Source organism: Microcaecilia unicolor, chromosome 14, assembly GCF_901765095.1.
Source record: "Microcaecilia unicolor chromosome 14, aMicUni1.1, whole genome shotgun sequence".
Taxonomy (NCBI): Eukaryota; Metazoa; Chordata; class Amphibia; order Gymnophiona; family Siphonopidae; genus Microcaecilia; species Microcaecilia unicolor.
This window is the reverse complement of record NC_044044.1, coordinates 34,455,393-34,475,749: the sequence shown is the minus strand read 5'-3', so window position 1 is coordinate 34,475,749 and position 20,357 is coordinate 34,455,393. Positions and strand designations below refer to the sequence as shown.

The window sequence follows — 20,357 nt, the reverse complement described above, 5'->3', positions numbered from 1 at the left end:
ATTGGTTCACCTCTTCTTTGCACAATCGCTCCTTCCACGTTTCTACGTCTTCTGTATTCCCTAAAGTAAACTCACTGACCTGCAGGTCACCCCAGGGTTCTGTCTTCTCTCCAACTCTAACTTCTTTCTCAGTCCCCTGGCCTCACTCATACAAAACACACAGTGTCAGAGTAATCAGTGTGTATTATTACACCAACGACATCCTTCTTCTTCACTATTGTAAAACAATTCTTCCCGAGGGAAACATTTCGGACCATGATTCAAACAATGGTACTATCCCACGTCAATTACTGCAACGGAATATACTCAGGATGCAAAGAACAAATCCTAAGAAAACTCCAGACTGCTCAGAACACGGCAGCCGGAGTCATCTATGGGAAAACATGATTTGAAAGCGTAAGACCCCTTCGCGAAAAACTACACTGGCTACCTATAAAAGAATGCATATCCTTCAAGATTTGTAGCATGGTGCATAAAAAAATTTACGGCCTAGCACCGGGTTACACGACAGAACTGATCGATCTACCTACCAGAAACACAACTGAATCAGCAAGGACATACCTAAACCTTCATTTCCCGAGATGCAAAAGTATGAAATATAAATCAACATACGCATCCAGTTTCGCTTATATATGCACGCAGCTCTGGAACGCATTACCAAAAGACTTGAAAACCACGAACAATCTCCTTAACTTACGAAAAAAACTAAAGACACATCTATTCAGAAAGGCATACCCCACAGAACCGACATAGTCATCAAAAAATGAAAGGATCGAAAATAGGAAACGAACAATATATTACCCCTCGCCGCAAGATCCTACCCTTGGCATGCTGCTCGGGACAGTCGACATCTGATCTATTTTACTGTATACAAATGGGTGGGAAAATGTGGGATACAAATGTAACAACAATAAATAAAAAATAAATAAATAAATAAATACCACCTCTGACTCCCCCAATCTTCTCCCACTTTCAGTCTTGCTTGAAGGACGTTGCTGCCTGGCTTCACAATCATCATCTTGCCTTAAATCCCAATATGACGACTGCTTGCTGGTTGACAGGACATTCACCTCTACCAGATCTCATTCGCACTGTTTTCGATTTACCCATAACTCCAGTTGATTTTCTGCTACTTGAGTATATAATTCTTGATTCTAAACTATCCTTTTCACAACAAGTTTCATCTGTTTTACATGCAGGTTTTTTTGCCCTACGTCAGCTGCGACCAGTTCACAGTTTCTTGGACAATGGTTCTCTACACTTTCATGCCTCAACTACTGTAATTCTATCTATGCTGAACTTCTTAAGAGGGACCTGAAGAGACTGCAGACTCTGCAAAACATGGTGGGCACATATATTATGCCACGCCAAATGCAGAGATCACATTTCACCATTACTTGGTTACCTATTGAATTCAGAATGAAATTTAAAATATTATCACTAACATACATAGCTCTACATACCAGTATCCCCACCTCTCTATCATCCCTCACCATCCCCTGCTTTCTTTGTTCTATAAGTGATTTTAGACGGGTACCACCTGGCCCCTCTTGAGCTTGTTGGGAGTCCAGTAGACGCAGTGCTTTCTCTTTCTTAGCTCCGTCATTACGGAATGCCTTGCCACTTTCCATACTTTCTGATTCCTCTTATAGATGATTTAGATCAGCTTTAAAAACCCATTTTATTTCAACTATCATTTCCCAATTAATTCAGAAGAATGGCTAAAGTGGTTAGACATGTTGTTGACTGGCTGAGCCCAGGATCTTTGTCCCAGAGCATAAAATGAGAGCGTCTGAACCGATCGCTGTGCTCTTGTGTAATTTACAATCTTTACGGAGTTCCTTTCATTCTTTTAAATTTATTTTATACATTGTAAACCGCATACTGGGTGGTATATTAAGTCTGAATAAACGATAAAGCACAGAAATGTTTGGGGTGTTAGTGTCTTTGTCACAGAGTTACTGTCTTAGTTCAGAGACGTTTTCTGAATCTATTTCTCAGAAGTTCACAACTGTGAGAGACTCTTTAAGCTGCTGTATGGAAAGGGACTGACTGAAAGATGTCCTTCTTTCCAGTCTAACCAGCACGAAGAGTTGGGGATCCTTTCCTCCCACCCCATAGGTGCTGGAGATCCCTTCCCCTAGGCAGACATAAGACCAACACCATCTCTCCAAGACAGATCACATTATTGCCAGAGAGAGAGAGAGAGAGAGAGAGAGAGAGAGAGAAAGGAGGAGGGGTGAATATGTGAGTGAGAGGAGAGCTCACACTGGTGATTTGGTTATAAAATACGCACAGGAGGAGGTCAGAAGTGTACATTTTATTAACAAATTACACAAAAGCAAATGCAGCTCTGAGGATCTCTCTCTTCCTCTCAGCCACCCAATCAAGCCTGCAGTGGACTCCAATAAATCCAAACTGTTCAGGTGTCCACAGTCTTTGAGGTTCTTATAGCATCGGACGAGGGAGGGTCTCTTGAGTACCTATAGTGTCAAAGGTGTGTTTAAGGCCCTTATAGCATCAGAGGTGTGGCATCTCTGAGGAGAGGAGTCTATGAGGTCCTTCTAGTGTCAGAAGAGAGGGATTGCTGAGGGTCTAAAGGGAGGGGTCTCTGAAGCCTTTATAGTGTCAGAAGAGATGAATCTTCCTTGGGTATGATCTCTAAAGTCTTTATAATACCAGAGGAGAGGGTCTCTCTTGAGCATGGTCTCCCAGGATTTTAAGGTGTCAGAGGTGGGAGATCTCCCTTGCATATCTCCCAGTTCTTAGAGAATCAGTAGGAGATTCTCTCTTGCATACTATCCGTAGAGTCTTGGTCCTTCCTCTGGGGCCATTAAATGCAATGAAGTCCCTCAGAGCTCTTCTCTTGTTAATCGGACACGCTCCGTGGGTGACACTCTCTGCTTCCTCCCCTGAGCATTCTTAGTTTCATGTGGTGCTGAAGATCTCTGAGATGTGCTGCCTTCTTGAGGAGATGAAATTTCCGTCTGTGTCAAGAGCTGCTCAGCCTCCTTCCTCTCCTGAGAAGTGGGATTGAAAATATCACATGAATGTGTGAGAAGGACTGTGTGGTTCTTACTGGCTATGCCCTGCCTCTGGTTTCCAGTGGACTGAGAAGGGCCACTGATTTATTTCCATTTGTTAGACTCCCCACATTCCCCAAAGCTCTCAGAAGTACTACATCAACATTAAGTACAAATTTATAAAAACATTAAATATACAAACTAGCACAAAAATATAAGACCAGGTTTCCACCAGGTACTTGTGACCTGGGTTGGCCGCTGCTGGAAACAGGATACTGGACTAGATGGACCATTGGTCTGACCCAGTATGGCTAATCTTATATTCTTATGGCAGAGTAGATATTTAATTATGTAAAAATATTTATATACTGCACTATCCGCAGTTCTATACAATATACAAATATCATAAATGTGCAGTAAAACATATCTAATAGAATAATGAAAGTCTAACATGACCGAGTAGAAGTAAATTGATTTTTTACTTGTTCAACTGGACACATTCTGCCTTTGGTATCCTGAGGTCAGAAAGTCTTATGGCTCCCACTGGTCACACGTTGCCTCTGGTGTTTGAGAAGGGTCCTATTAGCTGTGTCCAGCCTCTATTGTCCAGTGACCAGAACTGCTGCTGGGAAGTGTTATGGGGCTTCTGTTGGTGGGTCAGGACTTTCACAGCTCTGGTCACCCTTAATCACCTTACCTTTTCGGCATGTTCTGAAGAGTGTGTAAACCACAGAGCGATGACGCAGCGTCTGCCACTTGTTACGGCACGGACTCCATGAGGGTTCTCTCCACCTGAACTGAAGGCTGCTAGTCGCCCACATGTGGGACGAACCTCTGCCTACAACAGTATCGGGGTGAGAGAGAGAGGCATGTGTATGACAATATGTACAATACACTTCACAACACGCACATAACGTGTCTCCTGATAAGGTACTTATAAACATATATGTATTAGTGTTCTTAATGTATATAACAGAGAGTAATGTAAACAACCATGGCCCAGCCGGACCTTCAGCATTGTAAACTTTAGGATTTTCTGCTTCTGGGGCACAGATGGAAAGAGATGGAGAGGGGAGTGAGGGAGTAGAATAGATGGTCATAGCAAGGGGGAAGGGAGGGGGAGAGGATGGGAGAGATAAGGAGACAAAAAGATCAGGAAGGTATAGGAGATGGGGAAGGGATGCAGAGTATAGAGTAGAGATGAGGGAGTGCAACATATGGGGAGGGGAACAGAGAGGTCCTGGTAGGAGAGAGTATTCCCTCCCCTACGTGCTGCTACAATTTCACTGACATTTGCATTTATGGCTTCTGAATCTGAATGTACTTCACTATCCCCTGAATACCAACCCAGCGAGGTGCCCAGGGAGCAGGAATCGATGTTATGATAAAGTAGGCTTATACATGGATATGTGCTATGCATTGAGACACCACTAGGTGGTGCTGTGGGGAACGAGCATGGACGTATAGCAGGGGATCATCCAGCTTCTTGTTGCAAGTTTTGATGTTAACTATAAACTTCTTGTTTAATAAATCAACTCTAGTCTGTTCAATGAGTGAATGGCCCATGCCCATAAATGAGCATGTAGTAGATGTGCAGGAAGTGATGTCACAGAAAGCCTTCTATCCTATCACAGAGCACTACCTGAATTACTGCAACAGGAAATGATGTCAGAGAAATAAGTGTATTAAGCATCTATGATACAGAGAGGTGTTTGATGTTTACTGAGAATCCGAGTCTCAATCGTGGCACTGTTCACTATCTCACATGTTTTATTTCCTTTTTGGTTGTATCAGAATGTGTATACACCCCCTCCCCACCCCCTGCACCACTGGTCAAATCAGTATAGTTTTTGACAGTTGATAATTAATGGATTACAGAAATGCATCTAGTCATTTTCTTTACCCAGAGATGCCAAGTTACCTAGTTCCAGGCTGGAGATTTTGGTGCAGTCTCAAATTTCTTACCACCCCATCTTGGCCTACTTATATGAATGAGCTATCCAGACAGAGGCTGAATATTTTCGCTACCCACATATATTTTGGCCCTGCTCCAGAATGCGCCTGGTCCCCCCTACTCAATTTAAATGGATAATTGTTGATCATGTATCAACTTATATGGACAAAATATATCCTTTTGCCACTGGGAAATTTAAAAAGAAAACTAACTGAACATTTGTTCTGACCCAGTATGGCAATTCTTATGCTCTTATATTCACTTACTTATGTATCTATTTATTTATTTATGTAAGAGATAAAGACCATATGGCCTATCCAGTTTGCCCATCCATACCATCCAGTCTCCCTGTCACTCCCTTACAGATCCTATGTACTTGTCCCAAAATCTCTTGAATTCAGATTCTATTTTCATCTCCACCACTGCCACTGGGAGGCCATTCCATGAATTCACCACCTTTTCCATGAAGAAGTATTTCCTCAGGTTACTTCTAAGTCTATCCCTTTCACCTTCATCCTATGCCCCCTTGTTCCAGAGCTTCCTTTCAATTAAAAGAGACTCACCTCTTGTGCATTTATGCCACATAGGTATTTAAATGTCTCTATCATATCTCCCCTCTCCCGCTTTTCTTCCAAAGTATATATAGAGGTGTATTTTCAAAGCACAAAGTTACGTAGTAACCTAGGGAACTGTAAGTCTAAGTGCTTTGAAAATGAGCCCCATACTGAGATCTTTAAGTCTGTCCCCGTAAGCTTTAAGACGAAGACCACTGACCATTTTAGTAGCCACCTTCTGGATCGACTCCATCCTGTTTATATCTTTTGAAGGTGGGGTCTCCAGGATTGTACACAATATTCTAAATGAGGTCTCACCAGAGTCTTATACAGGGGCATCATCACCTCCTTTTTTTTCTACTGGCCATTCCTGTCCCTATGCACCCAAGCATCCTTCTAGCTTTCACTCTCGCCTTTTCTACCTGTTTAGCCACCTTAAGCTCATCACATAAGATCACACCCAAGTCCCGCTCCTCTTTCATGCGCAAAAGTTCTTCACCCTCTAAACTGTACCGTTCCCTCGGGGTTTTGCAGCCGAAATGCATGACCCTGCATTTTTAGCATTAAACCTAAGTGCCAAATTCCAGACCATTCTTCTAGCTTCGCTAAGTCCTTCCTCATGTTGTCCACACCATTCTATTTTATTGCAGGTTTTGGTATCATCCACAAAGAAGCAAATTTTACCAGACAGCCCATCAGCAATATTGTTATGAAAATGTTAAATGAACCGAACCTTGCGTCACACCCCTGGTAACATCCTTTTCCTCAGAGTGAGCTCCATTTACCACTAGCCTCTGTCACCTTCCACTCAACCAGTTCCTGACCCAGTAAGTCACTTTAGGGCCCATGTCCAGGGCTCTCAGTTTATTTCTTCTTTTTCTATATGGAACTGTGTCTCATTTCATGCAGAAAACAATGATAACGTATATACCAGAACAGTTTAATTGCTGCTCTGACATTCTGAATGATATCTCTGTTTCGCACCCATATCATTCAGGGAAACACTTGCCAGACGGAATGTGATATCCATGTACCCAAAGCCCCCCTCAAACACTCCCCCCTTGAAGAAAGAAATAATGTCACACACTTACAGTCGTCGTGATGGCATCCAGGTCCGTGAAGAACAGGTCACCACCCTCAAAGTCATCATTTAGGAATAAAACTGCACTGTGGAAAGAGCGAGAGAAAGCCATTGCAGATTTGTAGTCTCAAGTGACTGCCTCTCCCCTAGCTCTTACCTGTAGTCTCGGTGAATGTAGGCAGGGGGTTCTTTCCAGCACTCTCGTCCCTCGGGGTCTAGGACGCAGTTGTCTGCATGAACAGGGTGACTCAGGTCCACACGACCGTCCTGCTTTCCTACAGGGGAAACCCCACAGACAGCAAACAGATTCATGCAAACGTACAGCTGGGGTGGTGAAGAGGAAAGGGAGAGAGAACATATGCACCCATCCGGGCGAGGGATACAGGGAAACATGTATGGGGTGCAAGAAGAGAAAGAAGAAAAGATGGAGCTGTGGTCTCAGTTGTACCTTCCAGGGCTGTGCGACACACTAGCTGCGTGTAGGAGACGAACAGGGAGGTCTCTGTGCGGAAGTATGACTCCACAATCCTGCGGGATCTCTCGCCTGCATCCAGAAAGAGGCGTATTCCAGGAGTTGCCACAGCCCCTTCTCCTGCTAACTGCACCAAACGACAGGAAAATGCTGGCAGGTGAGAGATCTGCTGAACCGGGAAACGGTGTGGCTGCCACCCCGCAGGTGTAGTGTTCAGTATACTGTACCTTAACAGCTTTCAGCACTGAGAGACTCTTGTAGTGCTCGTGGGGCGTGTGGGGGGATCGCCTCTCTTGGTGACCGTCCCCTGAGCCTGCTGGGGTTCTGGCAAGGCGCAAAATTTCCTGGCACTCTGGCCACGTCAGGACTCCATCGAGGACCACCCGGTGACTCCCATTAAGCTGGCGGGAATCCAGGGTCACTCTGGGGCCCTCAAAGGGTAAAGGTCCTTTAGGGAACAGATTGAAACATTTTTAAAGAACCAAAAAAAACACTTGAATACAGAAATTACCTAGAAAGGTTTCACACACTTGAGTTTCTGTGCCCAAGATACTTTAAAACACACTTATGTTTTGATAACTGGGGTAAAGATTGACTCAAGAGGAAAGATGGGATATATTAGAGTTGGCCGTCACGGGAGACCACCTCAGCTCACCTCTCTGTTCTTCTTCTGCCGCCCTCTCCTCTTCCACCCTCTCCTCTTCCTGCTCCTCTTCCCTCCTCTTCTGCTTCTCTGCCCTGGGAAAGGATTAAAAGGGGCCTGACTGTTCATCCTAAAGTCAGCAGACGTTCAGACTGCTGTGGTTTCCCTGTCTCCAACCTTCTCATGTTGTCCCCACATCCTACCTCAACTTGTCCTTCACAGCCTCTGAGATGTTCTCCTCAGGGGTCCAGGCATCCTAAACATATAGAAAGAGAGGCAATGAAAGGCCTGCAGTTTGGGGTCAGGAATCCTGTGAGACAGGGAGTGACCCCAGGGACATTCAGTAGGAGTGGGGGGAACTAAGACACTTACAGGATCCTCAAAGCTGACGTCTAAGCTCTCCATTGCATAAAAAATCAGTCTCTTCTCTCCAAGGGACTGCTGAATGTAAGCACGCACATTCTGTGAAAGAGACATCGGTGTCAGGAGACTGCACCACCCAGCAAGTAGCAGGAAGAGACAGATGGGAAAAAATGGTACCTCTCGGGCTCGAACCCCCTCTTTCTCTCCGAAGCGTTCTCTGTACTGTTGAAGTTTCTCTTGTGCAGAGTCATCCCGGGGGTAGAAGAGCAGGTATGTGAGAATGTTCTCAACAGCAGCCGCTCCATCATTGACTGCACAAAACAAGCAAAACTGATTTCCAACACCAGGGTCCCAGTCCCAGCCCTGGACCCCCACTTCAATTTACCTTCTGACAGGGGTCCCTGCACAGCCCCTAATTCTGGGTTCTAATCGCTCTGCCGTCAACACTGGGTTTCAGACTCAGTCCCACCCTGTCTTCTAATATCAAGTTTCCTGGAGACTCCCTGCCCTTTTTCCATCTGGTCAATCTCAGACCTTCCCTTACCTCCTAATACAGTCCTGGCCCTGTCTCCAGATGGCAGAGTCCAGCCCCACCAATCTTACCCGCTGCGTAGGCAGAATGCAGCAAGTGGAAGTGAGATGGGATGAAATCATGGATAGGATACTTCTGCCCTGGCTTTGTGGCAATTTCTTTCACACAGGCCTGTTTGCACTTCAGAAGCTGCACATACCAGCCTGAGAGAGACAGACGAGGAAAGAAAGGGGAAATATATGAGAGCAAATTGACTTGTATACAGAGGGCACATGAACTAATGACCTTCTGTTGTCCTCAGTATGAAGGGACGAGCCTTGAGCAGCTCAGCAACCCTAATGCCACGCTGAGCTTCTGGGAGACAGAGCATTTCCTGGCAATTAAGGACAATAATCGAGTCCCTTGGACACCGCCTACCTGCTATGATTTCGTAGACTTTCTGTTGTGTCTCTGTGTGTGTCTCTTCCTCCTGTGTCCCCTCGCACAGTGCCCGGCACTCATCCAAACTCATAAATACTTCCTTCAGCGAGGTCTCCAGCCTCAGGATTGACTGTGTGTAGTTTTGGACATTGTAATGATGCATTCCCTCTTCATACGCTTTCTGTAATATAATATTTGTTAAAATGCAACGCTTTACTTATGCAACTAACTCATCCACACCCGTCTATGACACCCCCCTGCCAGTCACACCCTGTCTGCAATACACATCCATTCTACGAAAGACACACACCTCTGTCACACCCTGTCCGCAATGCACATCTATCCTATGAGAGACACCCCCCCCCCCTGCCAGTCACAAGCCATCTGCAACTTTATGAAAGACACTCCTTTCCACTCACTGACACACCTGCAGCCACTCATTAGTGTCACAACCATCGGTCATAAGTCCTGATCAGTAAGGCCCCTGGTCTCTTACCCCTCCCTCCATGAGAAGGATGGATCTTAGGCTCACCCAGTAAGGCAGGGCCTCCAGGTCCCGCACGCTGTCCCAGTGGACCCCCTGTAGGTTACGATACTTTCCTAGGTCCTCACGGATCTGTGCATGTTGTGGATTTGCCACGAAGAAGGTGTGAGCAGCCGCTAGTGCTGCATCCATCTGTCCCAGCTGTGGAAATGAAGGGGGCAAGTCTGTATGACTGGGGGATACAGACAAAACTGTCCTTCTGAACTCACTAACGCATGACAGAGGCTGAATTCATCATTCACAGGGGTGAGGAGCCAACGTAAGCCAATGGGTGATCAGTCAAAAAGCTTTTTAAATGATGATCCAAATTGTTATAAAACTATTTCATATAGAAAACAAATGTCTGCCAATTATATCAGACGTTAGGTCTCCTGATGAAGAGAAAACGAAACAGGTGGCTATTGCAATCATATGGACTGGAGCATGAAGACTGCAGATAGGATTCTCTGATAATTGAATGCGGATTAATTCCAGCGGGCATTATTGGAATCTGTGATTATCTCTCATGTACAAAATATAATGGAAATAACAACAACGCTATTTTGAATATTTTTTTGAAACAGATTGAGTGGACTTTTGTGCTGTGGAGTTCAAATCTCAGGTTGATGGAGTCGTCTTGTCTGCTATAATTGACAGATGTTTGTTTGGAAGGCATTGAAGGGAGGAAGGCTATCAGTGGAACGCCATGGGGGGCGGGGCTTTAATTGTTGATACGTCATAGAACAGCTGATATTTAATTGATTTGAAAAAACGCTGGTGCCATCTTGGCTACTGAATAACTTTTGCTGAGCTGACGCTAGTAAGATCATGGGGTGAGTTTTGGGGGTTTGGTTTTAAATAATGATGCTGTCTAGATATAGGCTAACTGCTTGGATATGAAGTGCAGTTAAAAATGAAATGTTTTTTGTATTATAGGGGATGTCCTTGAGACAGCTCATTTCGGAGCGAAACGTGCATGTCGGGCAGCCTAACCCCTGGGTCTGATAAAATTAAAGAAGATAAGTTCAATTTAAATTATGGGCTTGAATAAATAGAATGAATAAGTTAAAAATATTTTAACGAACCAATGAAGAGGTTGATGTTTGCCATTATCGCCAGATTGAGAAATTGCTGGTGACTGCACATCACTGAGGTTCATGGGGAATCTGTATTAGTATATTGAAGATCTGAAGGTTGTGGGATATTGAATACTATATATGAACTAAGATTGGACTGGATAGGAAGGGTCTTTATCTGTTTGGAAAAGGAGGCATCTGTTTGACATCAGATTGTTTTTATAAGAATTTCAATCATCATTTAAAACTTTTTTGACTGATTACCCATTGGATAATGGAACTAAGCTATTATTATTTGAGTTGAGGGATGCTTTATGTCTGGATTACATTAGGGTGGTTTACGTTTATGGCAATTATAGGTAAACTCTACGGGTTTCAAAGGAAATATTTAGTATTTCTTAGAGGTGCTTAGTAAGGGATAGAGCTACTTCTCGTCTGCCTTGATCCATTTTGGGTGATAGCAGAATATAAATGATACATTACAGGAGATGGTCCATTGCAGTAGCTAAGGGATCTAACAGGGGTGACTGGTACGAAGCCTTTCCTCTAGGTCAAGGGTTCTTGCTCCAGTCCTCGGATACACCCAGCCAGTCAGCTTTTCAGGACACCCACAATGAATACGGATGAGCTAGATTTGCATACACTAACTCCATTTTATGCAAATCTGTCTCCTGCATATTCTTTCTCAGGATGGCTGAGATTGTCTTTGGCTCTTCTTCTCACTCTGACAGTTTTGCAGACACCTCGGCCCTTTTCCTTGTGATCATAGTTTGCACCATTTTTTTAATAAATCGGTAGCAGCCACCCTGTCCCTCTACTGCTTCTGTACATCTCCCAGTTATACCCTTGCACCCCTTTCCCAGCCTTTTCTGATGTCTGAACCTGATACCCTGGTACCTCCCGCATATCCTGACACTCTGTACCCCATAGTCTCCCCCTTCTGTGCCCCCACCCACCCTTTCCCTCTCACCTTGAAATACGCTGCCTGCAGGAAGTTATATGGCTCCCTGCGCTTGAATTCCTTGTGGACTGCACTGGAGACTTTGTGTCGGGTCGGGGGCCCTAGTTGTAGCCTCTCACAGTGCTCCAGACACTCAGACCTCTGCAGCACTGCATCCATGAAGCTCAGATCCTTCAGCCAGACGTGAAGAGGGGCTTCCCGCTGGCACTGAGCCTGGCAGGATACCTTCACCTGCCTCAGCAGGGTGTAGCTAAGCAGGGCCCTCTGTAGGTAATCCCGGCTCTGGGACCAGTCTCCCTGGAAGAATGCCTGCACCCCTGCAGTATACAACAGGTCAAAGGGCTGCAGCCAGCTCTGCATAGCCGAGCTGCAACAGGGGACATAGCAAAGGAGCAAAGGCAAAAGTAACAAGAGCCAACGAGGCAGAGAAGCCATGACCAAAGAAAGAGGAGGGAGCAGGGAAAGCGGAGGAGGAGTGTAAGGGGAGGAGAAGGAAGGGGATGGATCTGGGGAGGAGAGGGGTCTGGTGGAGTGAGAAACAGACACAGCCCGAATTAGAGCCAGAACAGCTAGAATTCCCAAGGAGCCAGCCAGACCAGGCACACAAGATGAGAAGCAGAAATGCACTTTCTCCCGTACTGTACAAAATGCAAAGAGAGAAGAGCTGCATATTTCCCAAAGAGCAGAGAAGAGAGACTTCCCAGCAAGAATGAGCAGGAAAAACTGTGTCTAATCCTGGGGAAAGAAGAGAAACAGCTGCTGGAACAGCAAATCTATGGGATCCTGAACCCAGGTTAGAAGCGGAATCTGAACAGACAATTTGGATCAGCACCAGAACCCAGGAAGTTTCTCTGGGATTTCTTTTCTGCACTATTTAAATGTTTGGGGTAGTTTTAGAAAAGCTTGGTCTGCAGTTATGCCAGTGGATTGATGGAACGTATTTGCGTCTGCTGTCTGACCTTTTATTAAAATGTTTCCCCTTTATTTATGTATTTATTAGGATTTGTTTACCACCTTTTTGAATGAATTCACTCAAGGCGGTGTACAGTAAGAATAAATCAGGCATAAGCAATAGACAATTACAGCAATAAAAATATTCAAATAACAGTACAAAGTATGACATAGTTACTACTTACAATGTCAACACAATACGTAATGGAACAGACAGCGTAGGGTATAAGCAAAGATGGAACACAGATAAGTAAGAAAGTAAGGTGACTAATTTAAAGAAAGGTGCACATGAGGTCAGAGAGATGATTAACATATAGACAGGTAAGAGAATATTCAGCAGATTGCCAAAACCTGTCCTTTCTTTCTCTATAATATTAACAAAATTCGCCCTTTCCTCTCCGAGGACGCTACCAAAACCCTTACCCACACCCTTATCACCTCTCGCCTAGACTACTGCAATTTGCTTCTCGCTGGTCTCCCGCTCAGCCATCTATCTCCTCTTCAATCTGTCCAAAACTCTGCTGCGCGTCTTATATTCCGCCAGAGTCGCTACACTCACGTTAGCCCTCTCCTCAAGTCGCTTCACTGGCTCCCTATCCGCTTCCGCATACGGTTCAAACTTCTCCTTTTGACCTACAAGTGCATCCACTCTGCAGCTCCTCAGTACCTTTCCGCTCTCATCTCTCCCTACACTCCTCCCCGTGAACTCCGTTCGCTGGGTAAATGTCTCCTGTCGTCCCCCTTCTCCCCCACTGCTAACTCCCGGCTCCGTTCCTTCTATCTCGCTGCTCCCTATGCCTGGAATAGACTCCCTGAGCCGGTACGTCAGGCTCAGTCTCTGGCTGTCTTCAAGTCTAGGCTTAAAGCCCACCTCTTTGCTACTGCTTTCGACTCCTAACCATGACTCTCTTACTCAACACCCTCACTTATCACCTCTACCACTGCAATTTCCCCATCCCTAGCTGTCTGTTCGTCTGTCCAATTTAGATTGTAAGCTCTGTTGAGCAGGGACTGTCTTTTTCATGCTGATTTGTACAGCGCTGCGTAAGTCTAGTAGCGCTATAGAAATGTTTAATAGTAGTAGTAGTAGAATAAGAGGATTTTGAAAATGAGGTGACTAATTTATATGTATTACTTTGCTGATAAATGGATGCCCCTTGGTGCTGGAGATCTTTGAGGGTGTATTGGGAAGGGATGAACTGATATAATGAACTTAGATACTTCACAAGATTTTAATACCACCCATCCCCCAGCTAAGACTCTTTAAGCCTGAATTCTCAGAGCTGTGTCCCTGTGAACAGGTCCTAGAAAAGGACTGTCAGAGGTTATGAGGGAAAATCCTTACTACTACTACTACTACTTAACATTTCTAGAGCGCTACTAGGGTTACGCAGCGCTGTACAGTTTAACAAAGAAGGACAGTCCCTGCTCAAAGGAGCTTACAATCTAAAGGACGAAATGTCCTTACATGTCTGAAAGATCATAAATAAAGGTGAGAATTAACTGGTCCATCTGCAGCATGGAGAAAGGCGAGCAGTGGGGTCCCCAAAGGATCTGCACTGGGACCAGGGCTGCTCAATACTGTCATAAATGATTTGGAGAAGGGACAAATGGAACAGGATTCAGCTAATCTAAAGGAAAACTGGCAACTGAAGAGCAGCAAAGTGATTTCAGAACACTGGGCTGGGTTCAGTGAAGAGGTACCACCTCCTCATAAAGTTACCCCTCGGTGAAGAGATTTGTGAATATTTCTTCACTCAATTTGTAGCTAAGCTCTGGAATTTATTACCAGAGAATGTGGTAAAAGCAGTTAGCTTAGTAGGGTTTAAAAAAGGTTTGGACAAGTTTCCACAAGTAAAGTCCATAGACTATTATTAAGCTGGACTTGGGAAAATCCACTGCTTACTCATGGGATAAGCAGCATAAAATCTGTTTTACTCTTTTGGGATCTTACCAGGTACTTGTGACATGGATTGGCCACTGTTGGAGACAGGATACTGGGCTTGATGGATCTTCGGTCTGTCCCAGTATGGCAATACTTAACTTATGAGATCATGGGATCATCAGGGAACGTCGACCTGAGAGCAGGAATTATTAGTAAAGAATTGACAAACAAATAGAAAAATGTCATTCAGCCATGATGCAAATCCATGGGGTGCCCACACCTTCAATGCTGCATACAGGTCTGGTCTCACATTACACATGCCTAGGGTGAAAGGGAATTTCAAACAAGCCAGAAGAAGCAGAATAATTATTCTTTATTAGGGCTTTAACAACGCTGGCGTCACAGAAGCACTGAACTCCTTATTTCCTGGGTGATGGCTCAGAATCCAAAGATCCCCCGGGACTTGGCATAGCCCATCTCAGATTTGCTGCTCAGGAAAGACATGAGTCCCAAGTATGTCTCCATCGGGATGGGCTTTTCCAGTATCAAAGGCCCGTTGGCTCTTCCTGGCAGGGGCTTCTGCATGTGGGCCACCCTTACACACTCCACCAACTGCTCCTTAAACGTTTTCAGCTGTGGAGAAGAGAAAGAGAATTATGGGCAATGGAAAGCAGAAAAGATTCCACTGTCAGTGCACCCCCCAGCCTGGCTGCATGGATCTGTGCACCCTGTTACTTCAATGCCAGCTTGCTTGTATGGACTATACCCCCTTCTGTTACACTCACTCAATGCACTTTATTTCATTCACAGCCTGGCTGCAGGAACCCTTCCTTCCCCTGTTAATTCTCTCATAGAGGGCCAGACGCACTAAAAACGACCCAGCAACGTGGTTTTTAAACCAGTTCCAGTGGTGTACCAAGGGGGGGGAGGTCCGCCCCGGGTGCACGCCGCTGGGGGGGGTGGGGTGCCGCGTGCCTGTCTGCTCCGCTTGTTCCGTGCTCTCTCTGCCATGGAACAGGTTACTTCCTGTTCCGGGGCCGAGGGAGCATGGAACAAGCAAAGCCGACAGGTGCGCGGCATCCCCCCCAGCAGGTAAAAATGCACCCGGGGCGGACACTTGGATGTCCTTCACTCAAAAAAAAGGATGTCCATGGCGAACACGGCCATTTTTTTTCTTCAGATTTTGTGATGGGCGTCCTTCTCTTGGACGTGTTTTTCTTATGACTAAGGTGCCTGAACCGAAATGACCACCGCCGGAGAGAATCGGGGATCTGGACGTCTAAATCAAAACTATTTGAACGTCCCTTTCCATTATGCTCTTCCAGGTCTCTCTCAGCCAATCACAGTACGTTTAGTTGTCACTGGTGTCACTGGTGTCAGCTAAACGTGCTGTGATTGGCTGAGAGAGACCTGGAAGAGCATAATGGAAAGGGACGTTCAAATAGTTTTGATTTGGGCGTCTTCACACGTCCCGATCCCTGATTCTCTTTCCCGCTCTCTCCCTCTGCTGCACAAAACGCCCAGCAATTTATTGACTGCTATTATACACGCAGCTTGTCTGCGTGTATGAAGCCGTCTTTGGCATGCGCAGAGCAGCCAGCATAACGCTTGGCTGCTCTGCGCATGCTCAGCTGGATGACTGGCTTCTCCTCCTTAGGAAGGAAATCGAGTGCAAATGAGCTAACAGTGAGCAGCTCATTTGCATGCGATTTCCTTCATGCATGCCCGTTTTTTACCGATTTGCTAAGGGAAGGGCTCTTTCCCTGGAGTTAGTGCATCTGGCTGAGAGTCTTTAACACATCACCTCCCCCCCCCCCCCCCCCGTGTCAGTGCAGATGGAGCCTCCCTGATCCCCTGCATGAGAGAGAGTTAAGTCTGCATCCAGTATGGTATTGAGGGGCTATGGGTTCAGAATTAGAGGTACAGTAGTTATGGGTGGGGGGGGGGGGGTCTCTTGGCACAGTCAGTGCTGAGACACACATGATTACCTGGCACATGTGTGAGACTGTCTCCTCCATCCCAGCCACAGGATGCTGCATCAGTGTGACATAGGGTAGTTCAGAGGACCAGGGGTTCCAGCGGGCCAGGAAGGAGGGGGGCCGAAGCTTATCCCAGCAGATACGCAAAGCTTGCCCCTGTTTCCTGCAGAATGAGAGAAGGAGGGTGGGAAAAGAGAGCAGAAGGGTGGGATGTGGTCAAGGCAGTTGGAAGCTGGATTTAAAAAGGGTATAGACAAGTTCCTGGAGGAAAAGTCTGTAAACCATTTGTAGCTAGGTAGACTTGGGAAAGCCACTACTTATCTCTGGGTGTGAGCAATGAGGAATGGATTTTCTCTGTGAGATCCCGGCTATTAGGTACTTGTGACATGGACTGTCTGGCAGGACACTGGACTCAATAGACCTTTGGTCTGACCCAACATGGAATGTCTTATGTTCTTAAGATTGGACAGTGAGAGAAAAAGAGACACCGACACAGGCACTCCTCCAGCCCCTCCCAGCCACTCCTCCAATTCCCCCAGCCACTCCCTGGTACTCGTCCAACCCCCCCCCCCCCCCAGCCACTCGCAGGCACACATCCAACCCCAGCTACTCCTCCAGCCCCCCTTAGCCACACTCAGGTACTCCCAGGCACTCCTCAAACCCCTCCAAGGCACTTCTCCAGCTGCCCAGCCACTTCCAGGTATTCATACATTCCCCCCAGCCACTCCCTGGCACTCCTCTGACCCCTCTCAACCACTACCAGGCACTCCAATTCCCCCAGCCACTCTGAGGCACTCCTTCAACCCTCTCAGACACTCCCATCCACTTCTCCAGTTCCCCCAGCCACTCCCTGGTACTCCTTCAACTCCCCTAGCCACTCGCAGGCACACCTCCAACTCCCCAAGCTACTCCTCCAGCCCCCCTCAGCCACACTCAGATACTCCCAGGCACTCCTCAAACCCCTCCTAGGCACTTTTCCAGCTCCCCAACCACTTCCAGGTACTCCTCCAACCCCCTCAGCCATCCTGAGTCATCCACCCCCCCAGCCACTCCTCCAGCCACTCCATCCTCCTAGGCATTCCTTTAACCCCCTCTCCCACAGCCACCTTTGGCTGTGCTCATCCCCTCAGGCACGCCATCAGATTTTATCCCCCACCCCACCCCCATTGCTTACCAGGCCAGTTTCAGCCAGGTCCTTTTTGGCATCCTGAACCGTTTGAACTCACAGCCTAAGAAATAAGACGGTTCCTGGATTTTATGTACATGCTTCTTCTGGTGAATCCTCTGGCCTGTCTACTTCCTCCCCCCCCCCCCCCCCACCTCATACCACTTCTTTGGCCCCAGCTGTGACTCACTTGTTGAGGGATGTGTTCGGGTAGTGGAGTTCTCCACAGTACAGAGTATCAATGAAGTTCAGAGGAATGCGGAAGAGATGCGAATTGCAGAGACCCACAAAATCATAGCGGCAGAGCAGAAGAGAGTGGTGAGTGAGGAAAACCAGGCGCTCCTGGTCATTATTCCAGTGATCCACCCTGGAGAGAGGTGGGGAGATGAGCAGCAGTGACTAAACAGGCTGTTGAACAAGAGGTAAACGGACAGTGGAGAGCTGGTTTGAGAAGGATGGCTAGGAGCTACAGATAGCACTGGGAAATGACTTTTCCAGTCTTCTCCAACTGTCTGGTACCCTAGGCTTTCTTCCCCAACTTTGGTGGGGTTCTACTCACTCAGTGAATATCCAAGTGCTCTGAACCTCTCCATCCTCAGCTGGTGACAGCATGGATGTAATATCTGCAATGGCTTGTTCCAGAGTCCCATTCTGCAAGAGAAAGTGTGCTAACCCTGAGACCTGAGGATAGAGTACAAAGTCACTAACAACCCTGAGAGCTGACTCTTACCCGAATGATTAAGTACTAACCCTGAGGCCTGAGGAAGGAGTACTAACCCAACACACCAACAAACTGAGACAGTCTCTTACCCAAATGATCGAGTACTCATCCTGAGGCATGAGGACAAAGTACTAACCTATCAACAACCCTTAGACCTGACTCTGGACAGAGTACTCACCTGGCACATTGATAACCTTGAGACCTGTCTCTTTTCCTAATGATCAAGTACCAAACCTGAGACCTCAGAACAGAGCACTAACCCAACATATCAACAATACTGAGACCTGTCTCTTACCCTAATGACTGAATACTAACTGTGAGGCCTGTCTCATACACCAAGGACAGAGTACTAACCCAACCCTGAGACCTGTCTCCTACCGTGATGATCAAGTACTAAACCTGAAGCCTCAGGTCAGAGTGCTAACACAACCCATCCTACAACCTTGCAACCTATCTCTTACCCAGATAATTGAGTACTTATCTAGAGGCCTGTCTCATGCCCCAAGGACAGAATACTAACCCAACACATCCAACAATCCTGACACCTGTCTATTACCCCAATGATCGAGTACTAATCCTGAGTCCTGAGGACAGAGTACTAACCCAACACACCAAGAACCCTGAGACCTGTCTCTTACCCAAATGATCAAGTACTAATCCTGAAGCCTGAGGACATAGTAGTAACCCAGCAAGTCCAACAATCCTGAGACCTGTCTCTTACCTGATGATCAAGTATTAAACCTGAGGCCTCAGGTCAGAGTGCTAACACAACCCATCCTACAACCCTATCTCTTACCCCGATTATTTACTTATCTTGAGGCCTGTCTCATACCCCAAGGACAGAATACTAACCCAACACATCCAACAATCCTGACACCTGTCTCTTACCCCGATGATCGAGTACTAACCTTAAAGCTTGTCTTTTACCCTGAGGACAGACTACTAACCCAAACTTGAGACCTGTCTCTTACCCTAGTGATTAAGTACTAACTATGAGTCCTGCCCCATACTTGAGGCTAGAATACTAACTCAACCCTGTCTCTTACCCCAGTGAGTGAGTACTAACCCTAAGGCTGTCTCTTACCTCAGTTTCTCTTACCCTAGGAAATGAATATTTTCCATGCAGTCTCTTACCCTGAGGATAAAATATTTCTCCTTGCCAGGTATATTCTCTTGGCTGTGACTCAGTGGTAGACAGGTTGGGCTGTACCCCAGCCTGGGTTCCTTGGGGTAAAGGTGAGACATGTCTGCTGGTCTTGGATTCTCCTTGCTTGTATTGGTGGCCTGAAGGGGGGACCGGGGCTCACCCTCTTCTTCTTTGTACTGAGGCAGGGTCTGCATCTCCCCACACACAGTCCGGATCTCCTGCATAGCTCCTGTCTCACCCTCCCTTTGTATGTCTCTCTAGCTCTTGCTATCTTTGTGTCTGTCACGTCTTCTGTTTCCGTTTATTCTTCTTTATCTTTCCCGTGCCTGACTGTCTCTTGCCTCCTCCTCTGGTCTCTGTGTTTCCCTCTCTCCCTCCTGTGTTTGTCTTTTCTCCGTTCCTGTTTTTGTATATTCTTCTCTCCTTCTGTGTCTGTCTGTCTCTTCCCTGTCCCCCTTTCTCTTTGTCTCCTCTCCTTCTTGTGTCTGTCTTCTGTCTCTCTCTTTCTCTTCACTATATGTCAGCTCCCTCAGCTCCCTCTTCTATTTCTTGTTCTCTATATTGTCTCAATCTTTCTCACCTTTGCTATCTTGCTATCTCTTGCATGTTCGCCCTGCCTTGATTTTTCTGTTTTAGTTTCTCTGGCTTCCTCCAGCACAGAAACCAAAACTATATCTGGCCTTACAGGAACACGGAAGAAGCTAAAGGTTCTCAGAGCCCTGCCCCACCTTCCTCTGCAGATGACACCCCAGAGATTTACAGGTTGCTCTGGAAGCTGAGTCTAAAGAGACTACAGCAGAAATGCAAACAGGAGGATAAAGGGACTGTAAGACTCCAGTCAAACCAGTTGAGAATCCACAGATGTGGAGAACTCGAAGAAGTCCCACAGATAGTTATAGACAACAAA

The 20,357-nt window shown here is 46.4% G+C and overlaps 2 protein-coding genes across 2 annotated transcripts; both read right to left on the bottom strand.

Moving 5' to 3' along the window:
• Positions 1 to 2,290: 2,290 nt before the first annotated feature.
• On the bottom strand, positions 2,291 to 12,055 carry P3H3 (prolyl 3-hydroxylase 3). The gene is made up of 14 exons (XM_030187781.1): positions 11,612 to 12,055; positions 9,575 to 9,727; positions 9,040 to 9,223; positions 8,694 to 8,825; positions 8,268 to 8,401; positions 8,100 to 8,189; positions 7,931 to 7,983; positions 7,740 to 7,822; positions 7,312 to 7,532; positions 7,061 to 7,211; positions 6,770 to 6,887; positions 6,623 to 6,698; positions 3,721 to 3,861; positions 2,291 to 3,020 (listed from the first exon to the last, which is right to left on the bottom strand). The coding sequence occupies exons 1-14, from the start codon at positions 12,035 to 12,037 to the stop codon at positions 2,853 to 2,855; spliced, it is 2,130 nt and encodes a 709-aa protein (XP_030043641.1). The 5' UTR covers positions 12,038 to 12,055; the 3' UTR covers positions 2,291 to 2,852.
• A 2,740-nt stretch (positions 12,056 to 14,795) lies between these two features.
• LOC115457718 (tumor protein p63-regulated gene 1-like protein) lies at positions 14,796 to 20,124 on the bottom strand. The gene is made up of 5 exons (XM_030187281.1): positions 19,438 to 20,124; positions 18,142 to 18,233; positions 17,773 to 17,949; positions 16,427 to 16,580; positions 14,796 to 15,071 (listed from the first exon to the last, which is right to left on the bottom strand). The coding sequence occupies exons 1-5, from the start codon at positions 19,672 to 19,674 to the stop codon at positions 14,877 to 14,879; spliced, it is 855 nt and encodes a 284-aa protein (XP_030043141.1). The 5' UTR covers positions 19,675 to 20,124; the 3' UTR covers positions 14,796 to 14,876.
• Between the last annotated feature and the right edge of the window lie 233 nt (positions 20,125 to 20,357).